This window comes from Melanotaenia boesemani, chromosome 10 (genome assembly GCF_017639745.1).
Source record: "Melanotaenia boesemani isolate fMelBoe1 chromosome 10, fMelBoe1.pri, whole genome shotgun sequence".
NCBI classification, from domain to species: domain Eukaryota; kingdom Metazoa; phylum Chordata; class Actinopteri; order Atheriniformes; family Melanotaeniidae; genus Melanotaenia; species Melanotaenia boesemani.
The window spans coordinates 31009840-31025748 of record NC_055691.1 but is presented as its reverse complement, the minus strand read 5'-3'; the positions used below and the strand labels follow the sequence as shown (position 1 = coordinate 31025748).

The 15909-nt window shown below is 37.9% G+C and overlaps 1 protein-coding gene and 1 non-coding gene across 2 annotated transcripts; both read left to right on the top strand.

Annotated features, from left to right (window-relative positions):
* The first annotated feature begins 880 nt into the window (after positions 1-880).
* Positions 881-953, top strand: trnar-acg. Its single transcript has one exon. It is a non-coding gene; the product is annotated as a tRNA-Arg (tRNA).
* Positions 954-2635: 1682 nt separating this feature from the next.
* On the top strand, positions 2636-15872 carry ces2b (carboxylesterase 2b). Its single transcript, XM_041998225.1, has 37 exons — positions 2636-2776; positions 4623-4815; positions 4899-5040; positions 5254-5387; positions 5497-5650; positions 5769-5873; positions 5982-6080; positions 6210-6353; positions 6457-6534; positions 6614-6761; positions 6849-6998; positions 7083-7155; positions 7232-7395; positions 8146-8338; positions 8422-8563; positions 8777-8910; positions 9020-9173; positions 9292-9396; positions 9505-9603; positions 9733-9876; positions 9980-10057; positions 10137-10284; positions 10372-10521; positions 10606-10678; positions 10755-10918; positions 12153-12345; positions 12429-12570; positions 12825-12958; positions 13068-13221; positions 13322-13426; positions 13533-13631; positions 13752-13895; positions 14031-14108; positions 14612-14759; positions 14846-14995; positions 15081-15153; positions 15230-15872. Exons 1-37 carry the CDS (start codon positions 2704-2706, stop codon positions 15414-15416), a joined length of 4848 nt encoding a protein of 1615 aa, XP_041854159.1. The 5' UTR covers positions 2636-2703; the 3' UTR covers positions 15417-15872.
* The last annotated feature ends 37 nt before the right edge of the window (positions 15873-15909 follow it).

Here is a 15909-nt window from a genome sequence, read left to right as displayed (position 1 = left end):
ACCCAGTTTTAAAATCCAGACTGTATTCGATCGATTGGCAACATTTTCAGTTAACTGAGATATTTAACAATATTTTTTCTGAATTGTGCACAATTTTTAAACTAAAGCGATACACACTGTAGTTAATATTTAATAATTATTTAAAAAGCTTGATTTCTTCGGACCTGCCAACCGCATTTTATTGGTACGACTCTTTGCCATCGAGTTATTACATCTAAATGTCCTTTCAAACATTTGCACTTGCTTATTTTATATGCTTTTCGGTCATTTTGAATGTTGTCGTTTATCACTGCTATTTAGTTTTGTAATTTATTATTTCTATTTATTTTATCTTTCGGTCTTTTCTAACAATGGGTCCGCACCATTCTCCGCCCGGGCGACTCGACATGTGTGGGCGGAGTTGGGTGGAACAAATGAGTCGGTTTGCGGACAAACCTAGAGGATGTTCCAACTTAATAAATAATGTCAATGTGTGGCCTTTATTTAAGTTCAGTAGATAACTTCGCATTAATATGATTGAAATCTCAAATGGATACTGTTTCACTTTGCAGATTACAACCTAAAAGAAACGTGTACATAATTATGGCTTTATTGCAAACTTTTTATTATTATTAAGATTATTATTATTATTATTATTATTACGAATAATATCGCCCTGAAAGATCCATGCCTCTTGTTTAGGCAAACGCCTCTTTCTACCGGCAAACGCTGCCCCCTCCATTTGAGCGGCGAACTCCTCCTCCGCTCGTCACCGCTTCTCCCCGGGTCATCGTCCGGCTAACGGTAAACGAGCGGACCCACTACAAACAAACAGGAAAAACAAACAAGAACATTGTAGACATTTATGAAAAATGTTTGGTGAATTATAGCTGTATATCCTGGGCCAGTGGCGCAATGGATAACGCGTCTGACTACGGATCAGAAGATTCTAGGTTCGACTCCTGGCTGGCTCGAATGGATATTTTTTATATCGTTTAGGCTTCACAAACTATCCAAATACAGTGGTTCCCAACCTGAGGTCCGGGTCCCCCAAATAGCACAGGAAGTCCCTGAGGTCCTGAACATTCAGAACCACTGTGATTAATGCCAACACAATGTAATTTTTTTTTAAAGAAGTAAGTCCACATTTTGTTATTATAACTTTGGCTTTATCATAGGACTCACAGGACTCAGCCAGAATACTTTGTTCATGGTGAGAATCTCACTTTTGAAAGCATAAAAGCAAACATTCTTTCAGCACGGGGTGGGCAGGGGATCAATGGCTTTTTTGTATTAGGGAGAAATGATGTCAAGCAGAGAGTTTGTTGTTCAAAGGTGCAGCGTGATAGTTGGTTCAAGAATCATTTTAATGTGCAGTTATCTACTGGTATGAGAATGAAGGGCCTAGACACCGTGGTGAGACAGAGGAGGGTAAAAGGACAGGAAAAGTATTCAACAGAATAAGAAATAAAATTATTATTAATATTGTAGGAGTCATGTTTTATTTTGTTTCCCCTAAACCACTAGGGGGTGGTGTTTAATTTTTTTGTGTTCTGTCTGTGGCATATAGTGTGACTGGGGGTTCAATCAGGGGTTTAAGTTTTTGTTTAATATAAATGTTGCTTAATGGAAACAGAAGGAAAGAAACTATGAAGAAAATAAGTAAATGTGTAAAATCAGATTAACATTTATTTTCTTATAAGAAAATAAATGTTAATCTGATTTTACACATCTGAAGGAAGCGTGATCATTACACCAACTGAGTTTATTTAGGAACAATGCCAAATAATTTAAACCAGCAGCGTCTTAGTGGGACATAGTCGCTACAAATATTATTTTTTTATTATTATTTTTATTATTATTAATAATAAGTATTGAATAACTTGTACAGCAAACCTACAATGTGGTCCCATGAGTGCATCACATCCTGTGATAGGGGCTGAGGGTATATTGGTAGACTGGAGAATAAATCTCCATCTCTATTGACATTTGGTTAAACATTTATAGGTACAGGGTTAGGGGACATTTGTTGCGCCTACAAGCAAATATTTTAAATATTTTAGCAACCATGTCCTCCCTAAACAAAGAAATGAAAAATAAGGTGATCAAAGTCAAGAAGAGTTTACACAGCAAGTTGTTTTAATTGGTTATTGACTAACAAAACAGGCATTTATACTCTCTCTCTACTGTAACTACAATGTAAAGTCAGCAGGATGAATTTAAAGCTGTGTGAATGTGCGTTCCTTCTAAACACAGAGGGAAGAATATCTGATGAATATCAGCCATCAGGTGAACAGATAAAATGCAGGATTAGAATCTAAGCCTCTAGATTCGGAGGTAAGATAAATATTCACAAACCGCACAATAACTTCCATCCATGCACCTTTAGTGGTTCATTATCTAGATATTTGGAAGTCAATAAATTGGAGCCTGCACCCTCTGCTGCCGGGGCTTAGAGGGTTAACATCTGTTATATATATATATATATATAACACATATGTACACATATGCCTGGGAAAGTGAGTATGGAGTTGACCTAATTACCTGTTGCTTTGGTGGAAAAAAAAGGTGCGTACTTACGTCACATCCACCGGATAACTCTCTTTTTTTTTCTTTATTGTGACATCGACCAAAGTTTAGTGCGCTTCAGTGGAGCCAATAGTAGTATACTCGCGGTTCTTGGCAGAAGTCCGCAGTGGCGCAATCCGCTTGCAGAGGCTGACCATGAAGCCCCACGCGAGACAAACTTGCTTCCTTATGTATGTTTTATTTCTCGGTGTCACTGCAGATCTGCAATGTAAGTAGGATTACTTTTCAACATTATTTATATCAGACATAACATGTGGAACTTTACGCTGTGGTCTTCTGATCCAGCGACGTTCGTGGCTGATTAAATGTGCGGTGAACAGAGATTGTCCTGCAGGGATCCTGCAGGGCATACATATTTCCCTGTTCTAACTCACCCGGTTCAAATTAAATGGATCCCAAAGTTTACCAAGTTCTGTTCAGTGACTTATTCATTTGAATCCAGTGTGTTGAAACAGGGAAACATCTTAAACTTGCAGGACTGTAGCGCTCTAGGGTAAGGCAAGGCAAGGCAAGGCAAATTTATTTGTATAGCACATTTCATGTACAAGACAATTCAAAGTGCTTTACATAAAACATTTCAGCAGGGTGCAGAAAGCAATAATCATAATAAAAAAAAAAAAAATAGGACTTTTATATCAGGTTTTACATTGCATAATAACAGGGATGATTGGATGGTTCTTTATAATACAAATTCAATACTCAGCTCTCATCTACATGTAACTCAAATGGTTCAAACCAATTAATTAAACCAGGTGTGTACAGACCCAGCCCGAGTAGGTGAAAGAGCAAATATGTTCGTTCACACACTTCAACCAAATGACCTGCAATCATGTTTGTTTGGCTCAGAACTTAAAAGTCTATATTAATGACATTATTATGTTTCAGAGTTCAAAGTTTTACGACTTTTTATTTTCCTCTTCAGCCAAGTCTGAAGTCATAAATTAGATCAGAGTGATATGGAATTGTTAACAGGATTAATGTAGTAGTTGATTAACTTTATGTTCAACTTGTGAATTGTTAATTTTACTTAGTTGCTGTGAGTTTTTAAGTTAATTTGAAAACACAGAAGACAGGGAACATAGTTTGTGTCCTCACATGGCTGGATCTAACTGTTCAAATACAAAAATAAAGGTGCCAACAATGGGCCTAAGTTACCAATATCTTAACTATGGTGTAAGATAGCTGTCAATTAGGGTTTGTGTGCACAAGTGCACGTCCGTGTATTTTTATCTTAAGTTATGCATAAATAAAAATGTGTAAATTCTCGCCTGTGTAAAATCACACATAAAATGTTTATTTTAATAATATTAATAATAATAAGAAAATTCTTAAGAAACATGAAGCTGATCAAAAACACGTTCACGTCTTTGTTCTTAGATTAATAAATGGCAATTTCCTAAGTTGAAAGGAGATGCCAGCTGGCTCTATTTGCAAAGGTGAACTCATGAAAATGCTGATAAAGAGCATGAGACTAAAGGGCACGGACACAGAGGTGAGACAGAGAAGGCAAACGTTAACAAACAGAAAGAAAAAAAATGAAACCTGGTTGTCCTTATTTTTAAAGTGTCACACACATTGTTATAAATAATAATAAGATCAGTTTACATTTATATTAAAGCAGAATTAATTGTGTCCTGCAGTCTGGTCCTATGACTGCGTTAGGATGCACATCCCTAGGATGTAGTGGCTGAGGGGGAAGTGGTACACTGTAGGATAAATTTCCATCTCTCTGGACATACCTTTTACAAACCAAATTGCTACCTGCTGTGTCCAAACATATCCAGTATCATTTTAAGATATCTGTAGTGCACTCAGTGGTGGAGCAAATACGTGCATCTGATGACATAAAACTGCTTGGTGAGGCTAAAGGTTGGTCAGTGGTGTTATTAACCCTGATTTCAGGGCACAACCAAAGTCTCTCAATTAAACTAATTATGATAAAAAAAAAGTCATGGTTGTAGAAAATGTTAATTATTTAAAGATATAAGATATATATATTTAGATTACAAAACTACAAAATGTTACATTTTGATTGATATTGAATATCCTGATAGCACTGGAAGTCCACACCAAGCTCGGGAGCCTGAGAGGCGAGTATGTGAGGGTAAAGGGAAAGAGCTCGGGGGTCCACGCCTTCCTGGGTGTTCCATTTGCCAAGCCCCCCGTTGGCCCCTCTCTGAGACTGACTGCACCTCAGCCTGCAGATGCATGGGAAGGAGTGAGAGAAGCCACCAAGCAGCCACCCATGTAAAACACGTGTGATTCAGTTTGGTACGCCACAGTCGGAGGAATTCAGTTCAGTGCTTACTGATAAAATGTGTCTTTTGTAGGTGCATTCAAAATGTGGAAGCTGTTCAAGATCTGCTTAAGAAAATGGATGCCGGGGTGCTAGATCTACCAGACATTTCAGAGGACTGCCTTTACCTCAACATTTACACTCCTGCAAACAGAGCCAACAATGCCAAACTTCCAGTAAGAACCCTTTGCTCCAAGTTTCTGTTCAGTTCACTTTAGTTATTTTGTTTCAGATTTAATTTTGAGAGTTAGTTTTTAATGATTTTGAAGAATTTGTTAAGGCAGAAGAAATGGTAATGCTCTGATTTCAACAGGATTAGTTCGTTGTATGTTTTAGGATTACAGTTGTTTGTCTGACACTGTTTGGGGAACCTTTTATTACTTTTCTAGGTCATGGTGTGGATCCATGGAGGTGGCTTTGCTATGGGATCTGCTTCTATGTACGATGGTTCTGCCCTGGCTGCATACCAGGATGTGGTTGTGGTTGTAATCCAGTACCGACTGGGACTTCTGGGCTTCCTCAGGTAACTGTGTTTCTAAGCTCAGTTAGAACATGCTGTAGTTTTATTCTGCTGTTTTTGATCAGATTTGTGCTACATGTCAACAAGAATTCTGTAACTGTGTTGTATCCAGCACTGGAGATGAACACGTGTCAGGGAACTTTGGTCTGCTGGATCAGGTACAAGCCCTGAGGTGGATCAAGGAGAACATCCACAACTTTGGAGGAAACCCAGATTTAGTCACCATATTTGGGGAGTCTGCTGGTGGAGTGAGCGTTTCCCTCCATGTAAGAATAAATCTGATGATAAAGTTAATTTTTAATAGAAAAAAAGTCACTTATGTCATTGCTTAAACTTATGTCATTGCTTAAACTTTTTTATGTTACCTGATACTTGAATCAACAGCTTCTTTCACCACTGTCTGACGGACTGTTCCACCGTGCCATTGCTGAGAGTGGTACGGCTGCAATGGATTTACTTGTGGGTGGTGATCCTGTCCCAATGATGCAGGTTAGTTATAAATGTTTATTTTTGTGTGTGGAAACACTCTTCTTGGTTTTGACAATATCACAGCGTAGATTTCTCTTTTTAAATGAATGAGATTACTTTTGCTCTCAGATGGCTGCCAATTCATCTGGTTGTAGCCTTGAAAGCACAAAGAAGATCAGTGAATGCATGAGAAGCCTTGATATCAATACCATCATCACACTTGCAAAGGTGAGAAGCTGTTAGAAACACTCATGCATCAAGACTTTATTTGTCTTGTGCAAGATTTTTTGGCATTTTCTCTCTTAGAACTGTTTTTGATGTGGTTTCTACTTCTGTTTTTACACATATTGTCTGAAGGATGTGAATTTGAGATTTAATATATATGTTGATGGACACTTCCTGACAAAACCTGCAAATGAGCTGTTTGAAAAACATGAACTCATCACTGTGCCTTTCATGACTGGCGTTAACAACCACGAGGGGGGATGGATTTTACCTCATGTAAGTACAATATAGCTTCTGATCATTGATTTCATGAAAAGTTGATCCATGTTTTCTTTTGCACATCTGACATGCAAATTGAATTTGGGTCTTCTTTGTTTAGTACTTTGGTCTACCAAACTGGTCAGAAGGGATGGATCGGGAGCACGTTGTGAACTTTCTGTCAATGTTATATCCTAATGTAAGACAAAGTCTGATATTAACCTCTGTCTTTACTTCATTGTGATAAAGTTTATTTGACAAGTGTTTCTTCTCTGAAGCCCAAAGATGCAGTCATGAAAGATTTGATTGTAAATGAATATGTTGGGACTGGTGAAGATCGTGTGAGAAACAGAGATGGATTCACCCAGGTGATGGGAGATTTGTATTTCACTATTGCAGCAATCAAAACTGCAAATGCTCACAGAGGTAAATTTTTATATAAGATTATGCAAATAAATCAAACAGTCACTATTTAATGCTAATGGTTTCAACAATCCTCTTGTCTACTACCAGATGCAGGCGCTCCTGTATACCTGTATGAGTACCAGCATCCTCCGTCATTCCTACGGTCAAAAAGACCAAGCTTTGTTGGGAGTGATCATGGAGATGAGATGTTTATAGTGCTGGGATCTTGTTTCACAACTACCCATGTAAAATTAACTGGTAAGTGAGCTTTATAAACACCATGATATCTGCATTGTGTATTTCCCTCTGGCGTGCAAAGGTTTGGCAACTTTATCATTTTAGATGGGTGCCCTGAAGAGGAGGAGGAGCTTAGCAGGACCATGATGAGCTACTGGGCCAACTTTGCTCGCACTGGGTAGGAATGACTCTTTTAAAATAATAGTATGCACAGAGTGAACATCGGTTCTTTGATAACTTGTTTATGTGTGCAGATCTCCCAACGGGGACGGCCTTGTCCACTGGCCAAAGTATGGAGCAGATGAAGAGTACCTGTCCATTGATTTAAAGGAGCAGGTAACTGCTCAACACCTGAAGAAGAACCAGTTCATCTTCATGACTGAAATCCTGCCAGAGAAGATCCAGCAGCATAAAGAGGGTATGAAGCACAGTGAGCTTTAGAAATAGGATTTAAATTACGGAGCTAAGTGGAGCTCGACTCCCCTGAAAAGCAGAGTAGATCATCTAAAGACATTCAGCTGATACTTTATGGGGGGAGCCCTAAAAATAGTCCACTTTCAGGTTACATTTATTTATCCATAAGGTTGATGTATCTTGGAAAGAATAGCATTAATTTGTCAGTGTTGTGTGTTTATTTACTTAATTTAATTTAATTAAATCTTCCAAACAACGCAGGTGATCCTTTCTGTTTACTTCAGCACAGTGGACAGCAGCATTGTTTGTTTGTTGTGTGCTTTGAGTGTCCAAACAATGGCCGCTTGATATGAAATGTAGAACTGAAGTGAAAAAGAAAGCATCCTCTGAACTTTCAACTCTTGTATTAAATAAACTTTAAAAAAAAATCTAATGTTACCCACACTACCAGTCTGAATAGGTGAGTGTGTAGATGGATGTTTTATTCTCTACTCTTCCAACCAATCGTCTGCATCAATAAATTGATAAATAGTCTATATATGAGGACATGATGTAATGTCCATGAATCCAAACATTGGTGCAAACCTACCTGTCACCTGCATAGATCTTTTGCTTGTTAATCATTCAGCAACAACCCCAATGTTGCCCCTTTAGAGGAGCTGTGTTTCTTTGCAAATATAAAACATTTTTTCTGGGAAGTTTGATTTCAAAACTGCAACATGTTCAATTTTGATTCTGTTTAACATCCTGATAGCACTGGAAGTCCACACCAAGCTCGGGAGCCTGAGAGGCGAGTATGTGAGGGTAAAGGGAAAGAGCTCGGGGGTCCACGCCTTCCTGGGTGTTCCATTTGCCAAGCCCCCCGTTGGCCCCTCTCTGAGACTGACTGCACCTCAGCCTGCAGATGCATGGGAAGGAGTGAGAGACGCCACCAAGCAGCCACCCATGTAAAACACGTGTGATTCAGTTTGGTACGCCACAGTCAGAGGAATTCAGTTCAGTGCTTACAGATAAAATGTGTCTTTTGTAGGTGCATTCAAAATGTGGAAGCTGTTCAAGAACTGTTTAAGAAAATGGATGCCGGGGTGCTAGATCTACCAGACATTTCAGAGGACTGCCTTTACCTCAACATTTACACTCCTGCAAACAGAGCCAACAATGCCAAACTCCCAGTAAGAACCATTTGCTCCAAGTTTCTGTTCAGTTCACTTTAGTTATTTTGTTTCAGATTTAATTTTGAGAGTTAGTTTTTAATGATTTTGAAGAATTTGTTAAGGCAGAAGAAATGGTAATGCTCTGATTTCAACAGGATTAGTTCGTTTTATGTTTTAGGATTACAGTTGTTTGTCTGACACTGTTTGGGGAACCTTTCATTACTTTTCTAGGTCATGGTGTGGATCCATGGAGGTGGCTTTACTTTGGGATCTGCTTCTATGTACGATGGTTCTGCCCTGGCTGCATACCAGGATGTGGTTGTGGTTGTAATCCAGTACCGACTGGGGCTTCTGGGCTTCCTCAGGTAACTGTGTTTCTAAGCTCAGTTAGAACATGCTGTGGTTTTATTCTGCTGTTTTTGATCAGATTTGTGCTACATGTCAACAAGAGTTCTGTAATTGTGTTGTATCCAGCACTGGAGACGAACACGTGTCAGGGAACTTTGGTCTGCTGGATCAGGTACAAGCCCTGAGGTGGATCAAGGAGAACATCCACAACTTTGGAGGAAACCCAGATTTAGTCACCATATTTGGGGAGTCTGCTGGTGGAATGAGTGTTTCTTTCCATGTAAGGATCAATGTGATGATAAAGTTAATTTTTAATAGAAAAAAAGTCACTTATGTCATTGCTTAAACTTATGTCATTGCTTAAACGTTTTTATATTACCTGATACTTGAATCAACAGCTTCTTTCACCACTGTCTGACGGACTGTTCCACCGTGCCATTGCTGAGAGTGGTACGGCTGCATTGGATTTACTTGTGGGTGGTGATCCTGTCCCAATGATGCAGGTTAGTTATAAATGTTTATTTTTGTGTGTGGAAACACTCTTCTTGGTTTTGACAATATCACAGCGTAGATTTCTCTTTTTAAATGAATGAGATTACTTTTGCTCTCAGATGGCTGCCAATTCATCTGGTTGTAGCCTTGAAAGCACAAAGAAGATCAGTGAATGCATGAGAAGCCTTGATATCAATACCATCATCACACTTGCAAAGGTGAGACGCTGTTAGAAACACTCATGCATCAAGACTTTATTTGTCTTGTGCAAGATTTTTTGGCATTTTCTCTCTTAGAACTGTTTTTGATGTGGTTTCTACTTCTGTTTTTACACATATTGTCTGAAGGATGTGAATTTGAGATTTAATATATATGTTGATGGACACTTCCTGACAAAACCTGCAAATGAGCTGTTTGAAAAACATGAACTCATCACTGTGCCTTTCATGACTGGCATTAACAACCACGAGGGGGGATGGATTTTACCTCATGTAAGTGCAATATAACTTCTGATCATTGATTTCATGAAAAGTTGATCCATGTTTTCTTTTGCACATCTGACATGCAAATTGAATTTGGGTCTTCTTTGTTTAGTTCTTTGGTCTACCAAACTGGTCAGAAGGGATGGATCGGGAGCACGTTGTGAACTTTCTGTCAATGTTATATCCTAATGTAAGACAAAGTCTGATATTAACCTCTGTCTTTACTTCATTGTGATAAAGTTTATTTGACAAGTGTTTCTTCTCTGAAGCCCAAAGATGCAGTCATGAAAGATTTGATTGTAAATGAATATGTTGGGACTGGTGAAGATCGTGTGAGAAACAGAGATGGATTCACCCAGGTGATGGGAGATTTGTATTTCACTATTGCAGCAATCAAAACTGCAAATGCTCACAGAGGTAAATTTTTATATAAGATTATGCAAATAAATCAAACAGTCACTATTTAATGCTAATGGTTTCAACAACTGTCTTGTCTACCACCAGATGCAGGCGCTCCTGTATACCTGTATGAGTACCAGCATCCTCTGTCATTCCTACGGTCAAAAAGACCAAGCTTTGTTGGGAGTGATCATGGAGATGAGATGTTTATAGTGCTGGGATCTTGTTTCACAACTACTCATTTAAAATTAACTAGTAAGTGCGCTTCATAAACACCATGATATCTGCATTGTGTATTTCCCTCTGGGGTGCAAAGGTTTGCCAACTTCGTCATTTTAGATGGGTGCCCTGAAGAGGAGGAGGAGCTTAGCAGGACCATGATGAGCTACTGGGCCAACTTTGCTCGAACTGGGTAGGAATGACTCTTTTAAAATAATAGTATGCACAGAGTGAACATCGGTTCTTTAATAACTTGTTTATGTGTGCAGATCTCCCAACGGGGACGGCCTTGTCCACTGGCCAAAGTATGGAGCTGATGAAGAGTACTTGTCCATTGATTTAAAGGAGCAGGTAACTGCTCGGCACCTGAAGAAGAAGCAGTTCATCTTCATGACTGAAATCCTGCCAGAGAAGATCCGGCAGCATAAAGAGGGTATGAAGCACAGTGAGCTTTAGAAAAGTCATGTCTGTAGAAAGAGATTCAATACATCTGTATTAATTTTTCACATTAGTGTGAATTGATGGCATTATCTTCAGACCATACTGATCATTTTTTACATATTTAGGATCTCCTCAGTTATGTTTATTATAATGGAATATTTTCACTTGTTAACTAGTTTGTATTCCTGAATGTTATTCTTATTCTTATTCTTATTCTTATTCTTATTCTTATTCTTATTCTTATTCTTATTCTTATTCTTATTCTTATTCTTATTATTCTTCTTCTTCTTCTTCTTCTTCTTATTATTATTCATTGTCATTTTGCATTTACACAAAATGCTGTCTATGGACGCATGAAAGGCTTGACATGGACTAGTTGACTGGTGTTTAAAAAAAAAAAAAAAACTGCATAAACCCTGATTCTCACAAACTAACCAGGTTTTTCAAATATCCAGTACAAAGCAAACAGCTTTTTATGTATATTCAGTAAAATGCTACACATTTTGGTTATTTCATTATTATCAAAATCTAAATGTAGAAGTGAAGTGAAATTCCTGAAAAAGAGAGCATCCTTTTAACTTTCAACCCTTGTATCAAACAACTGGTCAAAAAAAAAACGAAAGAAACTTATCACAATATTTTCATAATTTTCTTTGTTTCTTAATCACAAATTGGTTTGGTTAGAGATCAGTCACTATACCTTCCTGCAGGTAATATGCACACGCACAGCTTTCTAACAGTCAGAGGTTATGTGTAATTTTCTCCATGAAGGGCCATTTTTTTCTTTGTGCTTTTTTGCGGATTCCAGCAGTGTTGCAGTCCACTTCCAGATGAACGATGACAACACTAAGGAAACTCGCTTCCTCATGTCTGTTTTAGTTTTCTGTGTTATTGTAAATCAGCTACTGAGACAACTCATTCATGTCCCAAAATATCAACAAACTACATATGATGCTCCATTTGCAAGTTTGTATATATTAGACAAAAGATGCAAATCTGACTGCACTAAAAATTAAAATGTAAAGCAATTACAGCTGAAATTGTTAATGTGTTCTTGTCCTTTATCTGATCTTGTTTATGGGGGTTAATCTATAATAGACTAACAACAACCCTGTTGCACTTTTAGAGAAGCTGTGTTTCTTTGCAAATGTAAAACATTTTCTCTGGGAAGTTGGATTTCAAAACTGCAACATGTTCAGTTTTGATTCTGTTTAACATCTTGATAGCACTGGAAGTTCACACCAAGCTCGGGAGCCTGAGAGGCGAGTATGTGAGGGTAAAGGGAAAGAGCTCGGGGGTCCACGCCTTCCTGGGTGTTCCATTTGCCAAGCCCCCCGTTGGCCCCTCTCTGAGACTGACTGCACCTCAGCCTGCAGATGCATGGGAAGGAGTGAGAGACGCCACCAAGCAGCCACCCATGTAAAACACATGTGATTCAGTTTGGTACGCCACAGTCGGAGGAATTCAGTTCAGTGCTTACTGATAAAATGTGTCTTTTGTAGGTGCATTCAAAATGCGGAGATTGTTCAAGATCTGCTTAAGAAAATGGATGCCTGGGTGGTAGATCTACCAGACATTTCAGAGGACTGCCTTTACCTCAACATTTACACTCCTGCAAACAGAGCCAACAATGCCAAACTCCCAGTAAGAACCATTTGCTCCAAGTTTCTGTTTGGTTGTGTTGAGTTATTTTGTTTCAGCTTAGAAAAGTTTTTAGAGTTGGTTTGTCAAGATTGTAAAGAATTCATTAAGGCAGAAGAAATGGTAATGCTCTGATTTAAACAGGATTACATCAGATTCCAAAGTGAGATCCTGGTGTTTGTTGCTATTAGTTTTATGTTTTAGGATTACAGTTGTTTGTCTGACACTGTTTGGGGAACCTTTCATTACTTTTCTAGGTCATGGTGTGGATCCATGGAGGTGGCTTCAATATGGGATCTGCTTCTATTTACGATGGTTCTGCCCTGGCTGCATACCAGGATGTGGTTGTGGTTGTAATCCAGTATCGACTGGGACTTCTGGGCTTCCTCAGGTAACTGTGTTTCTAAGCTCAGTTAGAACATGCTGTGGTTTTATTCTGCTGTTTTTGATCAGATCTGTGACACATGTCAACAAGAGTTCTGTAATTGTGTTGTATCCAGCACTGGAGACGAGCACATGTCAGGGAACTTTGGTCTGCTGGATCAGGTACAAGCCCTGAGGTGGATCAAGGAGAACATCCACAACTTTGGAGGAAACCCAGATTTAGTCACCATATTTGGGGAGTCTGCTGGTGGAGTGAGCGTTTCCCTCCATGTAAGAATCAATCTGATGATAAAGTTAATTTTTAATAGAAAAAAAATCACTTATGTCATTGCTTAAACTTTTTTATTTTACCTGATACTCGAATCAACAGCTTCTTTCACCACTGTCTGACGGACTGTTCCACCGTGCCATTGCTGAGAGTGGTACGGCTGCAATAGATTTCTTTGTGGGGCGTGATCCTGTCCCAGTGATGCAGGTTAGTTATTTATGTTTTATCTTTGTGGAAACACTCTTCAATGATTTTGAGAATTTTACATAACATGTGTTTTACTGTAAGTGCATGAGGCTTTATTTGCCTTCAGGCACTTGCGAATGCATCTGGTTGTAGCCTTGAAAGCACAAAGAAGATCGGTGAATGCATGAGAAGCCTTGATATAGATACCGTCATCACACTTACAAAGGTGAGAAGCTGTTAGGAAATTCTGATATACTGAGACATTGATTGTCCTTTTTTTCATTTTTACTCTGAAAGGTGTCTTTCATGTACTCTACTTATCTTTTTACACATTTATTGTCTCAAGGATCCAAAATACATGCTTCCTTTAAATATTGATGGACATTTCCTGACCAAACCTGTGAATGAGCTGTTCGAAAAACACGAACTCCTCACTGTGCCTTTCATGACTGGCATGAATAACCACGAGGGGGGATGGCTAATGGCTAGTGTAAGTGCTTAAAACGTATTAATACATTTGTATGAAATGAGAACTTATTAACTCTGAGCAGTATATCACAATCAGATCTCATGTTTCCTTGTTCATATCTGACATGGAAATTTAATTTGGGTCTTCTTTGTTTAGTACCTTGCTCCTCCAAACTGGACAGAAGGAATGGATCGGAATAACATCGTGGACTTGCTGTCTATGATCTACCCAAATGTAAGAAAATTTCTTTTTATTTAGCAACACGAATCCAAAAACAACAACAATAATAATAACAATAATCGTAATAGTAATCACAATAACTGTGATAGTAATAATAATAATAACAATGGATGACACTACTAATGACAATAATAATAATAATAATAATAATAATAATAATAATAATAATAATAATAATAATAATAATTCAGAGTACTATGATGATAGTGTTTCCATAACACAAAGCTCTATATAGCCTATATGTCTATAATAATGCAATTATCATTAGCATTTTTTAATAATAGATCATTAGTAATAATGGTTATACTGGTAGAAATGGCTACACTTGTTAAAAATATATGCAAACAAGTACCCATTCATTTATCAGTTACTAACAGGAAATAGATACAACCACGCCTCTTCCTACTCTTCTTTTTTGTTTTAGTCTATTCAATAAATTCTTTTCCTCACTGTTTTGAAATTTCTTTTAACAAGTGTTTTTACTTTCTTTTCTAAAGCCCAACGATTCATTTATCAAAGATTTGATTGTAGAAGAATATGTTGGGACTGGTGAAGACCGCGTGAGAAACAGAGATGGATACACTGAGATAATTGGAGATTTTTATTTCACTCTTGGAGCCATCAAAACTGCAAATGCTCACAGAGGTATTTTTTTTAAACAGGATTATGTAAATAAACCAAAAAGCCACTATTTAAAGCTAATGGTTTCAATAATCCTCGTCTACCACCAGATGCAGGCGCTCCTGTATACCTGTATGAGTACCAGCATCCTCCATCATTCCTGAGCAAAAAAAGACCAAGCTTTGTTAGGAGTGATCATGGAGATGAGATCTTTATAGTGCTGGGATTTTGCTTCACAACTACCCATGCAAAATTAACTGGTAAGTCCGCTTTAAAGATGGCATGATGTCTGGTTTGTCTGTTTTATTCTGAAGTGCAATAAGTTTCACAACTTTGTCATTTTAGATGGGTGCCCTGAAGAGGAGGAGGAGTTTAGCAGGACAACGATGAGCTACTGGGCCAACTTTGCTCGCACTGGGTAGGAATAACTCATTTAAATTAATAGTATGCACAGAGTGAACATCGGTTCTTTAATAACTTGTTTATGTGTGCAGATCTCCCAACGGGGACGGCCTTGTCCACTGGCCAAAGTATGGAGCAGATGAAGAGTACCTGTCCATTGATTTAAAGGAGCAGGTAACTGCTCGGCACCTGAAGAAGAAGCAGTTCATCTTCATGACTGAAATCCTGCCAGAGAAGATCCGGCTGCATAAAGAGACCATGGAGCACAGCGAGCTTTAGAACAGTCAAGTCTGTATGTGGAGACTGAACACAAGTCTTCAGTGTACATTTACATAATTTTAAAGATGCAAAATTTAAGGCATTACTGTTGTTCACTGTTTTTATATCATCTTAATGATCTTGATTGTAATGTAAAATGATCACTTCTTCTATAACTTTTATTCAATACTTTTCATAATTTTATCAAATAAAAATACTACCAGACCCAGGTGCTAAAAACAAAACAAAAAAAAAACTATATGCTTTTTTCAGTCTTTGAAATTTCAAACCTGTTTCTGTGGAAAATCAAGTTATTTATCATAAACACTGATGTTCAGAAGTAATGTGATAACTTGTGCTAACTTAATAATCATTTCAGTTAATGATAGTTTTAGACAAGTAAGATTTTGCATTTTAATATCATTTAAGCTACTATCTTCATTCTGATTATGCAAAATTGTCACTTTTTCTTTTTTCTCAATAATTATACTTTTTCTTTCCTATATTTTACCAA

Excerpts from the sequence above, each read along its gene's own strand:
- ces2b (XM_041998225.1), top strand. The coding sequence starts at position 2,704 with ATGAAGCCCCACGCGAGACAAACTTGCTTCCTTATGTATGTTTTATTT. Across the intron at positions 5,388-5,496 it reads GGACTTCTGGGCTTCCTCAG|CACTGGAGATGAACACGTGT; the intron begins GTAACTGTGTTT and ends TGTTGTATCCAG. Across the intron at positions 10,285-10,371 it reads AACTGCAAATGCTCACAGAG|ATGCAGGCGCTCCTGTATAC; the intron begins GTAAATTTTTAT and ends GTCTACCACCAG.